This window comes from Hemicordylus capensis, chromosome 5 (genome assembly GCF_027244095.1).
Source record: "Hemicordylus capensis ecotype Gifberg chromosome 5, rHemCap1.1.pri, whole genome shotgun sequence".
In the NCBI taxonomy this organism is placed as follows: domain Eukaryota; kingdom Metazoa; phylum Chordata; class Lepidosauria; order Squamata; family Cordylidae; genus Hemicordylus; species Hemicordylus capensis.
The window spans coordinates 228342817-228365550 of record NC_069661.1 but is presented as its reverse complement, the minus strand read 5'-3'; the positions used below and the strand labels follow the sequence as shown (position 1 = coordinate 228365550).

Here is a 22734-nt window from a genome sequence, read left to right as displayed (position 1 = left end):
CAGAAGAGCACCTTTACATCCAAGCTTCTATCGCTAACATTGAGGTTTTTTACTTTTTAAAAAATGGTATCAGTCAGGTCAAGCAGGCCAGATAATAAAGATTATAACCAACATAGGTTCAAGCCCAATCAGAAACTTTTTTCTAAACTTCAGAATAATGTCAAAGCAAACCTTCTTCAGGAGTTCTATCTCACCCATGCAGTTAAAAGACAAGCAGACAATGCAGTGACTTAAAACAGTTTAATGTAATTCCAAGACAAAGTGTGATTACATTTCTACACATATACAATATGCATATGTGAGTTTACAAATTCAGATTAATAACTCGTTTCACCTCAGAGACCGAAAAAATGATCAAAAAGAAACCGTGAATAACAAGCTAGAACATAGTTCACCACAACGGGACCCCCTTTCTCACCCTACAGTTAGTAATATTACAGTTAAAATAACTATATTCTTCTATAATGTTTTTTTTCTGTTAAAATCATCTCATAAATTTACAATGCTATTATTAGTTTTCAAGTCTAATATAAATTCACTCCATTTTTCTACAACGAAAATGATTATTAATTAGAAGCACACAACGTCATGATGAGAGACACAAGCATGTTTTTTTTCCTTTTTTAGTAGCAAGAACTTGATTGGTTAAGAATTAGTTTTCTTGTAAAACATTCTAAAGCCAAGTAAAATATCCATTCTTATAACATACCTATAATATGAGACTAAGGAATAGGTTACATATAGTTCTACAACACGTCAGTTTCTTTTCTGGTTTTTTTTTTTTTTCTTCCAAAGACATTACCAGAAGAAGAAGAAAAACAAAAGGAAAAAAGAAAGGAAAAAAGGGACAATTCACAGGAAAAGAAAAAATAAGCAGTACACAAGAAAATACTGTTGCACACAATAATCTTCACAAAGTTTTTTTTTTTTTTAACATGGATTAACACTCAATACAGAACCATATAGAGAAAGAATACAACCGATCAAGGGCTTTCAATGGGGTTTTTGAACTGAGATGATACTGTATATAGAAAACAGAATCCTCCAAGGTATCAATCAGGTAAGAGGATGGGGAGGTGTCTTTTCTTTGCATTTGAGAGAGTATTTCAAGATGTTTGCCCTTACTTCCTTTTCTTCTTCTTTTTTATTTGTTGACAATTTTAATTTAGTACATGTTCTCCTCTCCATTCAGAACATATTTGGTTTATGGGCAATCAACAGGTATAAAACATCCCTTCCATTATTTTTCAAAAAGATCCAGATACTCACAAATACTGTCTGCCGTTTGTGTTCTTTTAACTATCACAATGTAGACTCTACCTGTCAAGATACCTCCTTTCTTTCTCCCCTTTCTAATAAAGCTATTGTCTTCCTCTCTTTTGGAAAAAAAAGATTTTGGTTTAGAATTTACAGATTATACATTCCAGTTCTGTCTGTGTAAAATTTTGGCACAGAAAATGCCTTATTTAATTTTTTAGCTGGTGAAACACAAAGGATGAGGAGATAGTTTCTGCACCTCAGATTAGCTGTGCCTCAGAACAGCCATGGGGACATCACTTCAAGAAGAAAAATCCCAGTTTAATGGAGGAAAAGAGACCAATGTTCCAACCAACCACCCCAAAGTGGAAGTATAGAAGGCTGTGCTTCCCTTTCTGAGGACAGAGGTGCTATATGTAACCGTGTAGATTATAAATAATATGGATTTGCTGTGTTAAAACCCCTTTGTGCTTTACAAACTCCAAGCCCAGGGTTTTATTTAAAAAAAAAAAAAATCTATAGCTCCTGCAATGGAACAAGCTGATATTTCCAGGGCAAGTATTGAAACAAAAAGGAAAAAGAAGTGGTTGCTAAAGGCAATAAAAGTTTTAGTTGCTGTTAACTGTGCCTATATAGGAGCCAATCTCATCCAATTTGTTTAGGGCCTGCCTTCATAGCAAGCCTTCCATTTGGCTTTCAAAATGGCGACTCAGCCATATGCCAAGTCATCACTTTGGTAATGTGAGCTATCATGTGGATATCATGGCTTTAAATGGGCTTACTCAAGGGGGAGGGGGGACTCCAATGGAATTTAGTGGGAATACTGATTTTTGATGTGGGCTAATAGCAATCCATGTTTCAAGCCCCTTTCCTTGTAACGCATTCATTTGCCATTGCTGAACTTTGCTGAGGATCGTCAGCTCCAGAGAAGCTCAGTGGAGAGCTTCAGATGGAATTAGCATTGTGCCAATTCCTGAATATTTATGGTCTAAAAATACCTCTTTGCCCAGCAGAATATTTGTTATTATTATTAACTGATTACTTAACTGTAAGGGGGAAAACACATAAGTAAACAGATATAAGCAGGACTAAAAGGAAAGAAAAACCAAACCAAACCAAAAGACCATTTACATCCAAATACATAATTCACTATAATCCATAATATGGAAACCACATCCAATATACAGTCACTGACTAACAGGCAAATGAGATTTACAGGGAACTGGTCAGGTTCTTCATATTTAGTTTAGGGGTTCAAAGTAGATCTAGAGCAGGGTTTCTTGGGTCCCCAAACATTGTTAGATTACAACTCCCATCATCCCCAGCCGCTTTGTGGCTGGAAATGATGGGAGTTGTAGTCTAACAACATCTGGGGACCCAAAGCTGAGAAGCCCTGTAAGAATCGAAGGGATAAACTGCATGATAGCCAAATTATCCATGATAAACTGCATGCTAGCACTGTCTCTCACTGTTTGTCTCAGGAACCAGTAGTTCAGAACTCGAGGAGTTAATCACAGCTTCCCAACGGTGGACATGCACACAAGCTGCTAGTGACTATTCCTGCACTGCAAGATTTCCACGTATATAGCTGCCAATTGATCAACACTGGGATGAGACATACCAAGTGCAGTGTTTCTGGGATTTTCAGGCAAAGATTGTGCATAATGCATCTGTGATCTACGATTGCAATTTTCACAAGATCAATCTAAGCATATGATTCTACTTCATATGGGTACAAAACTCATAACCACACACTGAAATCTGTGTGAACAGCCTGCCTCACTCCGTGATACAATATGTCTCTCGCTTGGAATAGCCTTTGTTCTTATCATACAAGTATTTCTGTTCAAGTTAGGAGCGTAAGTGAAATAGCTAGTTCGGAATTATTGTGCTTCTGGATTCATCCCACAGAGTTTTTCAATATTTTTAAATTAAAAAATAAATAGGTGTTGAATTCTACTTGCTATATTTTCAACATGCATGGAGTGATTTTGTTTGTTTCTTAACTTTGGAATTATTCTGTCTGATCTGACTTTCTACTACTATATTATATTGCAGAACAGAGTGTAGATATTGAAGACACACTTGCACTTTTGTTTTTAAAACAGGCAAAAGAAACATGTAAAGGGATAGTAAATTTGAGATTCTGAAGATCCTATAAGAACATTTAGTTAGAAAGTACCAGTTTAAATGTAAACTATAAAACACTATTAACTATAAAATGTAGCCAGAAATCTTTTTAAGTTACCACAGTCTGTGGTTCAGTTCATATTGGTTTAAACTGTGATTCATTAAATATCTCTGAGAAGCCCAAAGCATTTTACAGTAGCTATTAACATATATACTTGTGTGTGCATTTCAACATCACAGTTAATTAAAATACATAAAACTTGGTTTCATCATTTTATTTTAAAGAAATACTCAAGCAACAATGACCAGGGTGGGCATTTATCAGTATTCCGCCCATACAGACAGTTTATTTATTTTTTAATCCCAAATTCAAGCTGGCTACATGTTTTTCAAAAAAGAAAAAAAAGAAAAAAAGGCTAAAACCAAGATGAATGCCCACATTTGAGGTAATTATTGCCATTAGGTCACAGTTTTTTGTAAGTTAAGTTTTTTAATCCTTCTTTATTTATAAAACAAAGTGTTCTGTCAGAATTCTAGAATACTCATTGAACCAACCAGAGTCCAGAATCCTGATCAGGTGGGTTTGCTTCCAGTGGAGTCAATGAGTTCTAGAACGTTAAAAGCATCTAGAACACAGAGAGACTACTCTAAACCATAGCAAAGTGGAAAAAAGTCTAATGGAGAAATAAGAATAAGATGGATGGCAAATGCATATGTTTTCTAATAGAAATTCTTGACCAAAATATTTCAAACTTCCTCACCATATATTGAATTATTATTATTTTTTAAAAAATTATGTCCCTGTTATTATCAGCTCCACCTCAGCACCTTAGTAACTTCTTGGCTCTGAAATTGAGATAAACATTGCTTTTGCTCTCAGCAGCATTGCTCCACCTCTTTCTGGAAGGAAGGAAGGAAGGGAGAGAGGGAGGAGAGCCCCATGCAAGTATCTGTGTGAACTGGCATGCAGCTTCCCCAACAACTAAAGAATTGGGATTAGAGATGTTGCAGTATTTATCAGTGCATTAAAAGTATCATATTTGGAAAAAATGCATTTAATATTGCCTTTGTTGGTTAAACTACACTAAGCAAAGATTAAAATAAAACTTTTTTTTAATGCAAAGTCTAGTATAGCAGCTGCTAAAACGGGAAGGATAATACTAACCCATACACGAGAAACATGAGTTTCACTCTTATTTGCTATATTCAGGGGTAGGGGAAAGGTGTATCAGAGGCTCCTGAAAACTTTGACTAAGCACCCACTCAAAATCACGTACTGTACTTGCTACATATATGTTTCCTTCTGCTATGAGCTTGTTTTTTAAAACATTCACTCACTTCTGCTATGAGGTTTTTTTTTTTTTTTTACATATCACTCACTTGCTCAGCTTAGAATCCTGCAAAGACAGACACCTGATAGGGGCTGTTCTCACCCAACCACCAGATAATGATAGGAACAAGTATCTGCAGAGGGTGGCACAATAGTTTTGCCACTGATATGAACTCAACCTTTACAATGACATGTACAATCACATCCCATATACAAACACTACAGCAAAATCCAGCAAAGTGATGGGAGAACACAGTAGTATACTTAGAAGGGCCATATCCCAGCAATTACTCATGGCCCAATACAGAAGAAGCACTAAGAAATCCTTTCCTAACAGCAAATGTTGCAACAATTCAGCCTGTGCAACTATTCAACTTCAAAGGATCAAAGCAAAATCCATGTGCATGTTGACCCTGGTTCCACATGGAGGTGGCTGCTCCTTACCTTCATGCCGAGCAGTCGTGTGCCCAGCACCGGGGAAAGCCCTTAGAGGAAAGTGGAGCTGCAGGAAGCTCTTCTGACATAATTGGCGTGCGTGTGTGGAGTGCTAGGAAATGTAGTCCTTCCCAGCACTTTCCCCATAGAGTAGAGGCAGTATGCATATTGATTTGGCTTTGAACCTTTAAAGCTGAATCTTTGCACAGATCTAGCAGCAATGACCTGGAAGATAACCATGCCTGATAATGCTACTATACTACAGAACTAATGTACAAGCCCTGCAGGATGAATGGTACTTTGCTCAATTTGATTGGCCGTTTTGAGTCAAGAACCTTTTAACTTAGCTTAGTTACCAGGCATTTACACAGTTGGACATATTGGGGAGTGTGTATGTGGAATGTTGGGAAACGTAGTCCTCCACAGCACTTTCCCCATAGAGGTCTATAGGAAAAATGCTGGGAAGGACTACATTTCCCAGAGGTCCTCATGTGCCCCCCCCCCACTATATGACTGGGACTTTCCACATCTCTGCTTCCCTTTAAAGGCCCTCCCAGTGCTATGCACAGAACTCCTCCACGTGGAGGTAAGCGGTGGGAGGGGTCACCTCCAGGTGGAATCGGGACAGCATGCACATGAATTTGGCTTTCAACCTTCGAAGCTGAATATTTGTACAGGCCTAGCAGCAATGACCTGGAAAATAACTATGCATAATAATGCTGCTATACTACAGAAGTAATGTACAAGGCCTGTAGGATGGATGGTACTTTGCTCAATTTGATTGACAGTTGTGAGTCAAGAAAGTTTTAACTTAGGTACCAGGCATTTACACAGCGGGAAGTCCCATAGACATTGGCTAAGGCAAACTGAAAATTGGAGGGATGACTCAACAGAGCAGGGTTGGTCATCCTGAGGACTTCAGCTTTTGTTGGATTCCAGCTTCCATCATCCCTGACTATTGACCATTGTGGCTGGGGCTGATGGGAGTTGTAATACAACAGCTGCACAGCCTTAGGCTGGCCATCCCTGCAATAAAGCCTAATTCTGTTTTGTTCACTACAGATGGAAAGACCCATAATACGCTGGAACCAAACAAACCAGTCACAGAAAGGGCCAGAGGATACCCCACACCCCACAGAAAGATGCTGCATAAGGGGCATAACTAGATTTCTAGGGAGTTTTTAATAGCGGCAGCAAGGCACGATGAGCATATGAACTGACTGGCCAAGAACCTCACTTCTGTATAAGATGAGGGCTGGGTTGAGCTACATCAGCATGAGAGCAGTGCCTATTTTGGTAGGGGAGAAAAGGACTTCTTCTCCGCCCAGTAAATTCCTGAAGGAGGGATCTTAAAGACTTGGCTCAACAAAACTGAATTTGATTCCCCTAGGTGTTGCAAATATCACTTTGGTGGTGTTGGTGGTCAAGCATTGTACCCAAGTTTGGGAGCTGTGCATGCTCCCAATTTTTAACTGCCTGAGAAGAAAAAGCAAGGTAGGAGGTGCTGACAGTGATCATGTGTGGGTAGGATAGCTTCTCCTCCTACCTCATTCAACAGCTAGGTACAGCTGCTGGGTAGGATGAAGCCCTCCTACTCAGTGGGAGGCTAGCTGACAATCACCGACGACTCCTACCTTGTTTTTTACTCACACACGAGCAAAAAACAGGAGCATGCACAGCTCCCAAACTTGGGTAGGATGCTTCTCCTACCCTATTAATAATTATGCGGATGATCCTACTGACAATCAAAGTCCAAGAGTTACATATCACAGAAAGAAAAGGAACTTACAGCAGCTTAGTCCTGCTCGGTTTTCTCTGTGGCTTCTCCTAAGCTTTGGAATCCTCTGCCTAGAGATACCTGCTTGACCTTCTCCTTGGTGATTTCCCATCATTACCTGAAGACTGCCTTGTTCCGGTAGGTTTTTTGCCTGCCAGAAGTATGCTCTATTATTTGCCCTTGGTCTCTGTATATAGTGGGCAGTGGAGGAAGCTTCTTTCATGAATGAAAGAAGGGTTGCATTCATACAAGATGTTCTTGGGCAAAAGGAACACTCCTTACATTCATGGAAGGAGCTTCTACTGACAGAGCACCACTTAACTAAAGCTCTGGATGCTACCCACTAATTGATTGCTTTTCCGGGGTGGGGGTGGTATTGTTTCTGATTGTTTAAAAATGTTTTTATTCTGTTACAAACCGCTTTGGGAGTTTCTTGAAAATGGAAATGTTGTATGTAAAATGTTTCAAATAATAATAACAAAATGGGCAACTCACTGTATTTCTATACCATACCATTGCCATGGATAATAAATACATTTTAATTGTTTTCTGTTAACCATTTTACAATAAGCATAAGCTTACTGTATGACCCCCGTCTTCAGAGTTTAGGACAGCAGCAGTGACTATGACTGAATTCTCCAAAACAACCTTCTTCAAATACGCATTTGAAGAATAAACATAAGTGTGGCATAATGGAAAGGGAGACAGAAGGCAAAAATTAAATTCCATATCATGTAATCATCCAGCTGTTAAATCATGATATGTAACTGAATGGCCAAATTTTCTAATGGGCAGAAATACACTCTAAAGCAGGTTTTCTTAGCCTTGGGCCCCCAGATGTTGTTGGACTACAACTCCCATCATCCTCAGCCACAAAGGCCATTTCTGGGGGTGATGGGAGTTGTAGTCCAACAACATCTGGGGGCCCAAGGTTAAGAAACCCTGCTCTAAAGTATACATTTATTCATTTTGCTTTCAAGTTTCTTTGGTTAAAGGAAGAAATGGGTTTTAATTTTCCTTCACGTTTGAGAAGTTGTCCTTTCTCTAATCCCATGCAGCTCTACCTGATGAATGGCCAGCCTGCACGCAGCACAGCTCTTGTTACCTAGGGCGCAGGGCGGGATGAAAGAAACTGCAGTCAGGTTGCCATGAACCAGAGGCAGCTGCACCTTGTCTGGCGCCCCTCTGGCCCACAAGGATGAGCCGATTCCGGGCAACCACCCATTCATTTGATAGGCTGATAGGCCTTCCGAAGTCATGCTACCATAAGCCATTTCCTCCCTAACATGCTGTTGCAGTTTTTAGTTTTCTTGCTCCTGCACGCTGGCACGGCTATGCTACCATTATTAAACTGTTCCTTCCTCTCACAGGTTTCAAGCAGCTTTCTCCACAGATTCACAAAGAACTCCAAAGGTCATGCCAAGAACACAGTCACATCATTTTCCAATTCCAGTAGCCTCCTGTAAGCTTAAAAAAAAAAAAAAAGGTCACTTGCTCCTGTTATGATTTGTGCCTGTACTGCACTATATAATGCCAGCCATTTGCTAGTGAAACATTGCAGTATCACAGCACAAGAGAGGGGAGATTATCTTTAATAAAAGAACAAAGTGCCTAACACAGGGGCAAACAACTGGAAGCTTTCCAGCGGGTGTTGAACTACAGCTCCCATCATCCTCAGCCACAATTCACTGCAGCTGGAAATGATGGGAAATGTAGACAGCCAACAGCTGGAGAGTCTCAGGTTAGCCACCCGTGACTAGGCACTTTGTTCTTTTATGAAAGATAATCTCCCCTCCCTTGTGCGAAAAATACTGCTGTGCTTGACTGTGTTTCTTTTTTCAAAGAGGCTCAAAAAAGCACTCCTGCTGCAGTAGAAACCCACAACTTCCCCTTAGTACAGCAAAGTAAATGTACTGTGTGGATTACGGTACTATGTGCATGATTTAGTTGCCCATCACCATTTCCTCTAAACCAGGGCTTCTCAACCTTGAGTTTCCAGATGTTGATAGACTACAACTCCCACCCCCCACAGCGTCCAGCCATTGTGGCAGAGGGTGATGGGAACTGTAACCCACACATCCCACTAACTGAGCAAAGAGGCACCTCATTAAAGTGGTGACTCTCTTTATTGAGCAGGGGGAGAGCGACTGGCCTTCTCCACCCCCAGCACAGCATCTTTCCAGTGGCTGTGGCTGGTGTCTATCTTATGTTTCTTTTTTAGATTGTGAGCCCTTTGGGGACAGATTGCCATTTGATTTATATCTGTGTAAACCACTTTGGGAACTTTTGTTGAAAAGCGGTATATAAATATCTGTCGTATCTGTATTCATAGTCCAACAACATCCGGGGATGCAAGGTTGATCAACCTTGCTCAAACTTTCTGTCCATTCTGAAATGCACATTGTATAACCCTGTTTTCAGCCCAGCATTAAAAAAACAAATAAACCCTGCACTCTCTATACCAGGTGTAGACAACCTTGACTTTCCAGCTGTTGCTGAATGACAACTCCCATCATCCCCAGCCACAATAAATTGTGGCTGAGGATGATGGGTTGTAGTTCAATAATGGCTGGAGGGCCAAGGTTGCCTTCCCCTGCTCAATACTGCTCTACTCCTGCTTATCGCCTCCACATCAAAATCCAGATAAGCTCCTTTCCCCATATAATCAGAATCATCCTGCAATCAAAAAGAGGTGTGTGCACACATAAAAAGAAAAATTAAGAACACATTTCAGTATGTGAAATTAGAACCAACTCTTTGTTTCTTTCTTGCCACTAAATGAGCTGATCACTTCTATTTTTGATAAATAAATGGAGATTAATTCACCCAATTTTACAAAATGATGCCCTTCAAGAACATGCTTTCCCATATAACGTCCTGTAGCAGAGAATCGACACTCTCTGCTTTGTAGTAAAAAGGGTAATTGGGCGGAGGTCTTTTTTAATTAAAAACATAAATACCATATTTTTATACAACTAGCAAAACTTTAAAACATCACAAAGTTCCATTAGAATTAAATAGGAAGAGAAAATATTAGATACTTTTGGAAGGAGGAAACACAAACTATTCTGGCCATACAATCAAGCTTTTAATCTTGAGTAATGATCTAGGACAGAACAATGGGCGGCCATGTCTTTTACCGAGTGTCTGGGTTATTGAGTTTTAACTAGCCAACAACTAATCAACAGCTCTAGTAACTGGACTCTGCATTCTCTTACACTGGCATCAGGAATGCCATTGCTCTTGATGGACAGAATCCTCATTGGGTTTTGGAAGTGGGAAACTTAACCACAGACACTTACACCTTGAGCTTCATTACAGGGCTATGAAGCCGCCAACCCAGTAATGGGTTGTAGTTTGGCTTCTTAAGTTATTTGATATCACAGAATTGTAAAATATCAACTGTAGCAATACAAGATCAAAGTGTCTCATGATCCTACCATCCTCCTTGAATCAAGTTCTGAAACTTACAAGTTGTTTGGTTTGTGTCTAAAAGAGCTCACTGCTGGAAATCTGAAGATACCATGCAAAAGTATCAAAAACTGCAAAGATATGCCATAATATAACGCCCACAATGTCTTGGCTCATCTCCTGGGTGATCTAAACAAGTTTCTCAACCAAAGTAATCCCGTGTCTCTCTCTTTCCCTGTAAAACTTACATGCATAACCTTCTGAAGCTACTGACACAGAAAAACGATTTAATTAACAACCAATACACTATTAAGAGAAAACAACAACAACGATGCAGGAATGCATGTGCAATTAAAATCAAGAGAAAAATATAATTATTACATATTAAAATTAACAATAATAGAGCAACAACAACAAAATATCCTTCCTTTCAATTACACAAGCAGCGTGAAGCTTCCATTCTAGATGAGATGGGACAGGAAAAGAATGCGGTATGTTACACTGAGAGAACAGGGGGGAACTGCAAGTTGTAAGGTGCACAAACCAATGAAAGATCAGGCTAGTATTTACATTACCATGTTTAGGGGAGAAACAGAAAATTACCATGTTTAGGGGAGAAACGGTGCTCAGTTTGAAACTGGCAAAAAAGAAAGAGTTCATTGCAGGGTTTGCCATAAAAAACAACTGGCTGAAATACTGCACATCACGCTCTTGATGAAATGTAACATTCATGCAGTTTTGCAAGCACGTGGTTGTGCAAACGCAAAAATTGTGCAGTTGCGCAACACTGCAGCCATCATACATAATGGCTGTACTGTTGTGTGCCTCTATTTGCGCAATTTTTGTGCTTGCGCCACAGCACTCTTGCACAATGATGTGACCGCATGCATAATATTGTATAATATGTCAGCCGCTTATCCAGCAAAGTATTCATGGTTAAGGATGAAGCCCTTCCTTCTTCCAGGTGAGGTATGTGTGCTCACTTCCAGATATTACAACTGTGCTTGTCTGTCTTTCTTGCCAACTTACCTTTTGCCTCAACCACCCTGGGCTCCCTCCTTCTTCTCTCAGCCAATTGACCTGCCATATCCCAACATCTTACCATTTTGCCTAAAACATTCCTTTTCTGAAGTCACAAATACAGCTGCAGTGGTACCGAGTGGGTATGCAAGGCATACATCCTGTTTCATGACAGGCCTCGGAATACCAATACAAGGAAATCTCCACAGGAAAACACTAAGCACTGCCGCAGCAGAAGCGCCCACTTGCATTGGTGTAGCAGTTAAGAGTTCCCTCTAACCCTTTAACTTATTCATTGTACTAAAGCTTTTCTTTGGAAACCTATTTTAAAAAAAGATAGCTCAGACTATTTGGGGCTGAGGACACAGAGTCCAGCAAATCTGAACACTGACTTTTACCACAGTAGGAATGAGGTGAGAGGAAGTGAAGAAAGCACCATCCAGACCAGGAGCGGCCAACTTGAGGCTCTACAGCTGTTTTTTGGACTACAACATCCATCATCCCCAACTGCAATAAATTGTGGCTGGGAATGATGGGAATTGTAGTCTCCAACAACAGCTGGAGAGCCTCAGGTTGGCCACCTCTGATCTAAACCATGAAGGGTATCATCATGGTGTATCTCCAAATCAGATCTAGGGAGATTTCACAGACAATGGACCTTTAGAGCACACCACCTGGAAGTGACTGATCTTCTGCTGCTGGGAATTGGGTTTGTGACTCCAGCAAAGGTGGCATAGCCCCATTCAAGGTAGTGCTCAGTCCTTCAGGAACTGCCCAACCTGCTCAGGTGCCAGTGCAAGTGCTTTTCCAGAAGAACTTCTGGAGCAAACCTGAGTTTGATGCTCTAGAATGAATTCCGTCTCACTCTCTTGGTTCTGTTCCCATGCAAATGAAAGCATTCAAATGACAACAGTCCTTCCCAGGTAATCATCTCCCACATCCCCAGTCCAGACATAGGGATTTAACATGAGGTACTACATATTTCTGATCCAAAGCAAGCCTGGGACTTCTGTTTCTGTTAGTAAGAACAACACTGCCAAGAATGACAGAGACAACGGAGCATCCCACCAACCCCATCAGCAGAATGGAACAACTTGGAAAGCTGCTTTAGGACCTAAGAACCAGCCCAGCCGTTTCCAGCCCCACAAAGCTCTCCCAGCCTCACCCATTTTTACATAACAGCAAAATTCCACAGGTCCTTCCTTGACCCTTGCAACTTACCCCAAAAAGACGACATGAAAACAAAAGTCTAGAAGAAGGAAAGCAACGATAATGAAACATGAGGAGAAGAAGAAGAAAAAGAAGAGCTGAGATTGAATTCCAACCAGCCTCAGTCAGTTTCGAGGAGTACCAATGGAAGTAAACCCTTAAAACCGCAACTGTAGTTTGGTAAGGCACTACAAGGGAATGATGTAAAACTAAGACTGTGACAGTTTGTAATGGCTGTGCTGAGGACCACACCACAAGAGAAGGCAGCATCAGCGCGCACATGCGCACACACTCACACTCACTCACACACACACGTACATAGATACCTGGACAATCACATTTGTTACATGCCTATGTTATATCACTTTTTTTTGTGCAATCACATTGAGGAATAGTCTATTGGTATCATTGAAGTTTAACACAAAGTAGAAAAAAGGGTGTATGTATGGTATAGTGCTACATTCTACCAAGGGCCAGCTAGAACGTCTACTCCTACGCTAACAGCCCAATCCTCAACATCTGAGGCTGGGTGTCTGCTCGCAGCATCGGTGCATTGTCACTGCAATGTGAGCACGACGTAGAGCCGTGATGATGCGCGATCAGGACAGCCCATCGTATGCACTTCTCTGCTGGAGCAGAGAATGTCGGGATTGGACTGCCAATGGCTAGGGGTTATCCAAAGAAAGAAAAAGCATTTCCAAGTAAAGAAGATGAGAGTCTATTGTACATTATTAAAGACTTTTCTTTTAAGAATAACATTTCTCAGGGATTTATCCAGGGTGCTTAGAGGAAGAACAAAGGTCCCCGCTGCCCCTGATTTCACCCAATGGTGTTTTCTGCTCAGTGTGTGTGTTTCCAGCCTACCAGTGCTGCTAAGCCTGAGAATGAGGGAGCCAGAGAAATCCAGAGCATCCCTTATCCTCCTTGGCCTGATTCTCTGATTCTCCTCCTGATAGAAAACACATCACACTTTTCTTTTCTTTTTTTATTTTGGGTTACAGCAACCAGTGCAATCACAACGCAATAACCCTTTTGAAATTCTGGATAAATCCCTAATCTGTACGCTACTTGGTTTAATTAAAAAATATATACCCAAATACCTATGAAACTTTGTATTAGGAGGTTTGAAGAGCAAATTCCTAAATGTAGTCTCCTGTAATCAGATGAAAATAATCTGTAAAAGTCTATTGGTGAAGTTATCCAAAAACAGGACCCAGACAACAATGGTCCTTCTGCTTCTCCCACTATCTAGTTTGGTGCAGAATGGTTTTTTTGTATTTTTGTTTTTCATTCTTTTTATCTTTTTTCTTTTCTTTTCTTTTTTTAAATAAAAAGTGGAGAACTGGTATTGCCTTTTCTCTTCTTTTCCCTCTCACTTCTTCCTCAAAGTCTCCTTGGTTCAAGTTTTGTTTCAGCCTTCCGTTGCCTTCTTTGTGTTCCGGGGTCGTTCTTCAGTATAAAAGCAGCCTCGTTCCCCTCGGTGTGTGCCATGTCTTTTTCTCATTCCAGTGTTTAGATGTAAGGGTACTGGTTGACCTTGGTGGGGCTCAGGGGGTATCCAGTGTAGACTGAGGCTGGAGATGCACTGATGTAAGTCTGGTGAGCAAACTGAGCCTGATACTGACTCGGGTGGATGGTGGGCGATGGAAGGACACGGGGGCCCATGCTGACGGGGACTTGGTGGACGATGCTAGCTGGGTACGTAGTGTGCTGTACAGCATGGCGAGCTGAACCTTGGGAAGCCACCAAGTGGGCCACGGTGCCCGTGGAGCCCAGAGCAGCAGGGGCAGTGTACGTGTAGAGGTGGGGCTGAGTGGGGAGGTGAGCAGCCGCAGCCGCAGCCAGGTGGGGGTGGACCGTACCATGGCTGGGGCTGTTGTGTGGGAAGGAATATGGCGCCTGAGCAATCGTTGGAGTGATGTAGGCTTGCTGTCGCCGGTGACTCCCTGTGCGATCTGTCGTGATGTGCTGCTGGGCCTGTTCAGAAGGAACATCAATGAAAAAGAAGGGTGAGATTGGGGATGAGGCTGCAGCTCAGTGGTAGAATGTGAGTGGTAGAATCTGTGCCGGTGAGCCACCAGAGATACAGGTGAGAGCCCCTTCTTGGACAATGAAGGGTTTCCAGATAGCTGAGTGGCTCTGTCCACCAAGGCTGGCCATTGGCTCTCCTGAACAGGAAGGGCTATAAAGTCTTCCTGATTAGGCAGGGACTTTGCCTGGGTAGCAACAGAATACTTCCTAGCTCTGGCTTGGTCCCCTGGCTTGACCTCCTTGGCTCTGACCCCTGGAACAGCTCCTGGCTTCCAGTTCCAAACTGATAACTGCCTGACTGTAACTTCTTGCGCCCAACATTATAAATCCCTTTTTGAACAACTCTAGCAGCTAATCACACATTAATTCCACTCTTAGGATCATACAGATCTTGAACTTTCTGGCAGCCACTGGCCTAGAGATCTGCTTGGCAGCTTGGCAGAGTGCAGTTCGCCGACTGCACAAACAATGCAGCATCACTTCAATCCCTCTGGTTAGCAACCCTGCTAAGACCCAACTCAGGCTTTTCCTGTTCCACAGTATAGTGCCTTTGTGACTCCTCAAGGGATGGCTCTTTGCTTTCTTGCTCTCTGTTCCACAGTCCTACCTCCTTGCATTCCAGATCTGTATTTCCCCCACGTGCTGTCTTCGTTTACATATTACACTATATCCCACCTTTCTTCCATCATGGAGCTAAAGGTGGAAAACATAGGTTCTCAGTTGGTTGTAGGGATGTGCACAAACCTGATTGGAGGCCCTTTTACGGGCCTCTGAACAGGTTAGAAAGACCTGTGGTCCGGCCAGTTCGAATGATACCTTTAAGGGCGGAGGAGGGTGCTCTTACCCCTCCCGCCACATCTCCCCTGCCGGCGCTACACTTTAAAAGGGTCCAGCAGGGCGGCAGCATACCTCCCTGCTGCCCCATTGCCTTGCATACTGGAAGTATCTGACGCACGTGTGCAAACCGGCATGCATGACTTGTGAGCATGCGTGATGTGTGAGTGCACGTGCACCGGGTACTTCCAGTCACTTCCAGTCCAACGAGCCAACTATGTGGCGGGGGGTACGCTGCCGCCCTGCCGGACCCTTTTAAAGTGCAGCACCAGCAGGGGAAACACGGCAGGAGGGGTAAGAGCACCCTTGCCTACCCTTAAAGGTATCCCCCCTCCACCCGCCCGCCCCACCAGTTCCATGCACATCCCTAGTTGGTTGCCCATCCAGGCACTGACCAGACCTCAACTTGCTTAGCTTCAGCAAGACAACTGATTCATGTGCCTTCAGACCATGCCCTGGGCCACCCTTCATATGGACTTGCTCTCACTGCTCTGCACCCATGACCACCATTATTCATGGGACACTGCTTATGCCTGATGTATTTATCCGTGCTGAATCTGGATCTTGGCTGAAGTCTACTTGCCATACCGTTGCATTAATCCCTCCACTTTGAATTTCTGGCTAATTGGCTTGCTGCTACCTCTGGCCAGTCGAACTGAGAGTGCCTCCTCCTATACTTCCCAAGCTCAGTTGTCCCATTCCTCCACATAATGGGCAGGATCCAGACTAAATGTCATTGAAACACAGGGGACATAAATTAGTCACGTTTCATTTATTTCAGTGGTGCTTACTCGTGACTAACTTAGTCTGGATCCTGTCTAGCGTCTCAGGTCTTGTGCATAGTTCACTTCCCAGCTGTCTGGTAATCCCAGGGGTCTTGCCCTGAAGCCAGATTAGCACCGTTGCATCTGAGTAAACTAGTCTGAATGCTACTTCTTGGGCAGTTGCCAAAAGATGTTGTAGGACTTCTCTCTGTCTGCCTTCCTTTCTCACGCACACGTTGCTTACCTGGCTGAGATTAAGAGGCTGCTGCTGCTGGAAATGTGGTCCTGGCCGCTGCTGCCTGTAGGCAATGGCTCCAGACGAGCTCCCTGAAGAGTGACCGCTGGTAGAGGTCACGATGCTGGAGGACTTTGACTTGTAGGCAGATGAGTGGTGACTGGTGGTGACTAAGAGGGGAAAGAAAACACATGTGCCCTTTATTGTGTCTAATAACCATCAGAAACATTTCAGTCTTATCTAGAAGGCCATTCATCTGCCGGAACCTCAACAGAGAAGGCAACCAAGTCCTTGCCTGGCACAAATCACATTGGCTTTATTTATATTTAACCTGCTATCAAAAGGGGATTTAGGGCAAGGGTGGCAAACTTGCTTTCCAGGACCTACTTTTTTCTTTCTTTCTTTTTTTGGCCAGAGTCGTGGGAACTACCAGCACAAGAGAGTGGCTTGGCAAGGTGGAGGCAATCACAAAATGGCGGCTTGGGGAGGCAGAGGCCATCACAGAATGTCAGCGTGTACAAAAGTTTATATGAACAGAATAAGGAAGAGAAATTAACGGGAGAGAAAGTAAAAGCAACCCTGATCAATCAAAGAGAGAGAGACATTTAAAATGGCATCGCTATGCCTCTACTCAGCCAGCCAATTATCTGTGGTATTGGTTGGAGGAAGAGGGAGGCAGAATAAACCTCCCTGGAGAGCTATTTCAGACAAGCCTGGGAGCGACCAATAGCTTCCAAGGTAATTAATGTCTTGGCCCCTCTAGGGGCACGTTTTCTCAGTTGTGAATGACTGTGCCTAAAGAACTCCTTGCACAGAAGACCTAAGAGGTTCCCCCTTGTTTTCCTTAGGAAGACCTTCTTTTAAAAAAAATAGTGACGTCTAGCTGGACCTCTAGTGACTAACTCTTTGGATGTCTCTGATGGCATACACTAAGGTGTAAAGGAACTGCTAGGGGCTCTCAAACTACCCCTGCAAGACCCCTTTGTTTGCATAGACAGAGAAATGTTTCTGCAAACTTGCATGAAATGCAATAGGCCTGCTAACTGCAGCTGAGCAAATGACTTGACAGGGGGCAAAACAAGGTGCAAGACAGGGGAGGTGCCATAGCTCAGTGACAGAGCACCTGCTTCGCATGCAGAAGGTTCAGTTTCCAGGTAGTGCTAGGGAATAGGGATGTGCAAATAGGTTCGACTCCGAACCTGTTCAACATTGAACTGGTTTGGTTAGATGTTGAACCAAACCCTTCCGGCTGTTCAGAGGGTTCTAAGTTAAAATAAAATTTTAAAAAATACTCACCCTCTCTGGGGGGATATCTGGAGGCACCCTTTCACCCTGCTGGCCCCCATTTATTTCCAAATTGCCAGGTTTGGGCAGTCTTTGGCCCATTCCAGGCCTGCCCTCTGCTGCGGTGGCCATTTTGGAGGCTGCCACACATGCCCATTGGGCCTCTGCATGGCCGGGTCATGGCCCTCTTAGCACAGGGAGGGTAACTTTCCCTATCCACCCCCAGCACAGCATCCCTCCAGTGGTAGTTGCTGGTGTCTACCTTATGTTTCTTTTTAGATTGTGTCCCCACTTTGGGGACAGGGAACCATCTTTAGTTGTTATTATTTTTCTGTGTAAACCACTTTAAGTACTTTTGTTGAAAAGCGATATATAAATATTGATGGTGGTAGCAGTAGGATAAGGTGACTTGATATGTGCATATATGCTCACAGATTCTGAAAAATGCTTCCCTCTAAGGACAACTAGATGTGACAGTGGTCACATCATTATCCTGGGCATGCTTTCTTTGGTGAGTGTAAAAACAGGTCATTCACACAACCGAAAACTGGGTAGGACCCAGATTTGGGAGCTGTGTGTGCTCCTAATTTCCAGTTGTGTGGGAGCAAACAACTAGGTAGGAGAAGAGAGAAGTGACAGTGTGGAATCAAAAAGAAGAAAAGCTGGGTAGGAAAGCTAGGCAGGACAGCACTGTCCTACCCAGATTTTCTTCCTACCTTAATTCCACACAATCACGTCTCCATCCTCCTACCTAGTTGTTTGCTCCTACACAACCGGAAGCACACACAGATGGTATACCCAGTTTTCGGCTGTGTGGGTGATCTCACTGTGTGAGGCCCCAATCTGCATTAGGACTGTGGCAAGGAGGAAGGCAGCTTTAATCTTACCGTCTCTATGCTCCCAAACTCTCCCCTCAACTAATGCTGCGCTTGTGCAATGAACCAAGATGTGCTATCATGAGGAGGCAGTGTAGCTGCACAAAGACACTGAGCATTTTGAAATTGAGCTATTGCACAAAATTCCCTTTAAAACAGATGAGGCATGCCACAAGTTGTGTACCTATCTCACAAGCACCATCATGCTTATGCTAGTGCAACAGTAGTCTGTAGTGCGAGCTCCAGACTTAGTGCAACTAGCTCATGCAACAGCCTTGCATGCGTGCAATGTCCTTGCATATGCGCAACATTAATCAAGCCGTCGGGCAGTGAGTGCATGGGGACCTGATCTGGATTGGAACCATGGCGGGAGTAGAGTCAAAGACTACCTACCGCCCTGCTGTGGTCCCAATCCAGATTTGGTCCTCAGCATGCTACAGTATTTACAGAGAAAAAAGCAATTTGGTCCTAAGCTTCTTTTGTTTCAGGCCCATCATTTCCCTGAGTGTTGTAGCAAACTTACCTGGAACCAAACGATCACATTCTACTAACACCTCGCTGGCCTGTGTTTTGAGCGGCGGCACAATGATCGTCCGAGGATTGCCATTGCAGTGTGTGTCCGGTGCGCCTTTCGTATCGTAGTTGTTTCCATTATTGTTTCCTCCACGGTGCTGCACTGCATAGGGACTGTTGTTGCCAGAGGAATCCGAGTAGGGGGAATCATGCACAGTGACACAGCTGATGACATTTTTTCTTTGCTTAGACAGGGGGCTGCAAGACAAAACCGATCCTGCATAAGGCTCCCATACAAGCCGGTGTTTCAATGGAATTATTGTTAAAATGATGGAATTTGTCTTACACCAGGGATTCTCAATCTTGGGTTCCAAGATGTTGTTGGACTGTAACTCATCATCTCAATCATATGCCTAAATGACCCATTGGGTCCCCCCCCTACCCCCCACCTTCCCACATTATGACCTCATTTAGAAGGTGGGCAACTGTGCAGAAATTCACTCAGAGGTTTTATCTCCTAGACGCTGCACAGGCTTGACTACAGAAAATAGAAGAAATGTTTTGCTGATAGCATTATGTTGTTATGGCAACTGTAATTTTGGTAGAATTATGAAAAGAAATGGATAGCATAAAAAGCTTAGTAATTAGATATGTTGGCAGAAGCCACCTCAACGTGAAGGAAAACATCCTACAGAATCCTAGTAGGGTTTTCCTGAACACTGTTGGCATTTCTTCTTTTCATCCCCTGCCTTTTGAAGCTTAATATATCCTAAGCGGAATAGTGATTTTGAAAATGTTTAGGTGTATTTTTTACATTGGAGAATCCTAAGAATAGAATTCTAGCTTTCTAAACAGCTTACTAAGTTTTTTAAATGATTTGATATCAGTTTAAAAGTTACTGCTTCCCCCAAGAATCCTGTAAATTGTGGTTTGCTAAGGGTGCTGATAGTTGTCTCTGACAGATCACTATTTGCCCTCCTCAAAGAACTACAGTTCCCAGCGTTCCTGGAGGCAAGGGAACAACTATTAGACCACTTCAAATCTATAATGTAGCTATATCAAACATGACACTCTCAGTGTCAATGAGGTTGCAAAGGGCAGTGGAAAACACTTGAATTGTTACTAGAATGTTTTTCTGCTGCCTGCCAGAAGCCCCTCAAAGCTTGTGTTTCAGTCTCCAGGCTTGAAGATCTCACTCTTGACATGGTCAGGAGCCTCCCTCTTTAAAGCCTCTTTCTTTTGCCCACCTGGGAATTTATACTATGAGGACTTTAAGCTAAAACACCTCTTTGCAGTTGAATGTACTTTTAATAGTAATATTAGTTTAACCACACATTTATTTCTGCCATACCCCTCCTTCTAATAAAAACTTTCTTTTGATTTTGAAACTTAAATCTTGTCTCAGTCCAGTCATTTTCTGGGTCCACAACTTTGCACAAATTTAATCTGACATGGAACTGTCCTACCCAGAGCTAATTTTCCCACACAAACTCAAACACAAATTTAGGGGTGTTCACCAATCACCCCGAGACTGTTTCATTAACATAAAGTTCTATTGAAATAAAAACTACGTAACAAATTAGATGGTTCCAGCAACCTACTGGTGTGAAATTCTTGAATTAAACAACAAATTCAAGAGCACTCATTCAAACAGTTTCTTCAATAGGGTAAGTTACGCAACATGTTGTTTTGCAGGGGTGTGTGGTGGGGTGCGGGGTCCAATTAACCTGTGGCATTGGAAACCATTTGAACATGGTGCATCAATCAAGAGTTAAAAGTAATATTGGTTCAAAGTCTTACTTTGACAGCATAATAGTCCAGCCTTTTCAGACCAGGGCCCTTTTCAGACCAGGGTTCACCTTGGTACATGGGGGGCCACTTTTAATTCCTTATTCTAGATATCTGTCTTTCTGCCTTTCTCTTGCAGAGTCTTCCCAATTTCTCTTTTTCACCATGTTTCACCCTCTCTTTCCACTTGGGGTCAAACTAGATGAGAGTTAGGAGTTCTGTGACAGGAATTCCCAACTTACTTTCCTTTAAAAACAAAAACAAAAAACCCACGGCTGTGGGAATAGCAATTTGGATTGGGGCGATGCCACCAGATCCAAATTTCTCCCTACACAGCTTATAGCAGCTTCAGGAGGATGCTTTGGACCAGGGCTGAGAGGTGAATGAGTTAGACCCACTTTACCTTGCGCCGCAGCTCTGACCCAACCTGGGGGCCCCCTATGAAAAATAAAGAAAACTGGGTTGGCCTAGTTCGGCCACTTGGAGAGAGAAGTGCCTTTGAATAATTAGATAAGGGCAAAGTATCCTCTGTCCAATGTAACTGGGGGGGGGGGGTCCCTGTCAAGAACAAGCATAAAGCACACATAGAGTGTGGCAATCTGTGTAGTTAAAACACATGTTTTTGTGTGTCATCAGTCTATCTGATTTTTATCTTACCCTTCCTCCAAGGAGCTCAGGGCACCCTACATTGTTTTATCCTTACAACAACCCTGTGAGGTGGATCAGGCTGAGAGATGCTGATTGCCTGCCTCCCCGCACATGGTCAAGGTTTACCCCAAGGCTCCGCCGCCCATGCAGCCCATGAGCCACACTGTAACAAGCAGCAGAGCAGGGAGCTGGAGGAGTACGTCCTCCGGCATCCTTCAGTGCACTGTGCCAGGAGCTCAGTGCACTGAGGGATGCCAGAGGACTTCCTCCAGCAACTGAGGGACCCTCCCTCAGCTGGGGGCTCTTGCCGCCCATGCACACACACAGCCTCAAACCTGGGGTTAAGGGGGTGCTTGTGCCCTGAAGCCCAGGTTAAAGCCTGGAGTACATTCCCAGGCTTGGGTCCGAGGCAGTGCTGGGATTGGGCTCGATCCTGGCGCTTCACATAGGCAGCCAAGCCCAGGCTGGGCTGCCCAATCCTGGGCTCAGCTGCTTGTGTGAACAGCTTCACTGACTGGCCCAAGTTGCACCATAAGCTTTGCCCCTGAGCAGGCAGGTGAGCCGTTCCCTCCCCATTCCATGCTAGTGTCCCTCCTCTAGTCACTTTCTATTCTCTAGCCAGAGAAAAGTTGGCCCCACCAACCAGAATAAACAACAGACTAAAACAGGGCAGTTGCTGTGCCCCCTCCATTTGCAAGAGCTCAGGGCCAGTTCACACTTGACTCAGTGGAGAAGCCACGTTTGCCACTGGCTGTACATACAACACGGCGTGCTGCAGCCAAGCATGATGCCCTGACAAATGCACTTGTAGTGATCCATGGGTTTGCAAATACATATTTATCAGGTACACAGTTTACATATTTCAGGGATACACATTCTAACAACTATAATGTAATGGGGCCGTTGCTCAGTGGAAGAGCATCTGCTTTGTATGCAGAAGGTCCCAGTTCAATCCCTGGTACCTCCAGGTAGGGCTGGGGAGAGACTCAGGCCTGAAAGCTTGGAGAGCTGCTGCCAGTCAGTGTAGACCAGGGATTCTCAACGTTGGGTCCCTGAATGTTCTTGGACTTCAACTCCCATAATCCCCAAACAAATGCCACTGGGGCTGGGGATTATGGGAGCTGAAGTTCAAGAACATCTGGGGACCCAACGTTGAGAATCCCTGGTGTAGACAATACTGAGCTGGATGGACC

General features: G+C 43.4%; 1 protein-coding gene and 1 long non-coding RNA gene across 8 annotated transcripts in view; both read right to left on the bottom strand.

The window, feature by feature from the left end:
- Positions 1–226: 226 nt before the first annotated feature.
- On the bottom strand, positions 227–7806 carry LOC128327681 (uncharacterized). Its single transcript, XR_008308739.1, has 2 exons — positions 2625–7806; positions 227–2566 (listed from the first exon to the last, which is right to left on the bottom strand). It is a non-coding gene; the product is annotated as an uncharacterized LOC128327681 (long non-coding RNA).
- A 2804-nt stretch (positions 7807–10610) lies between these two features.
- The window catches only part of HIPK2 (homeodomain interacting protein kinase 2), a 232468-nt gene continuing 220344 nt past the window's right edge, over positions 10611–22734 (bottom strand). For all 7 annotated transcript variants that reach the window (XM_053256747.1, XM_053256754.1, XM_053256750.1 and 4 more), the window contains exons 13-15: positions 19116–19363; positions 16443–16603; positions 10611–14546 (exon numbers count right to left, since the gene is read on the bottom strand). In XM_053256747.1, the coding sequence (XP_053112722.1) occupies positions 14082–14546; positions 16443–16603; positions 19116–19363 (874 nt within the window). In that variant the 3' untranslated portion in view covers positions 10611–14081. The remainder of the gene's footprint in view (positions 14547–16442; positions 16604–19115; positions 19364–22734) is intronic.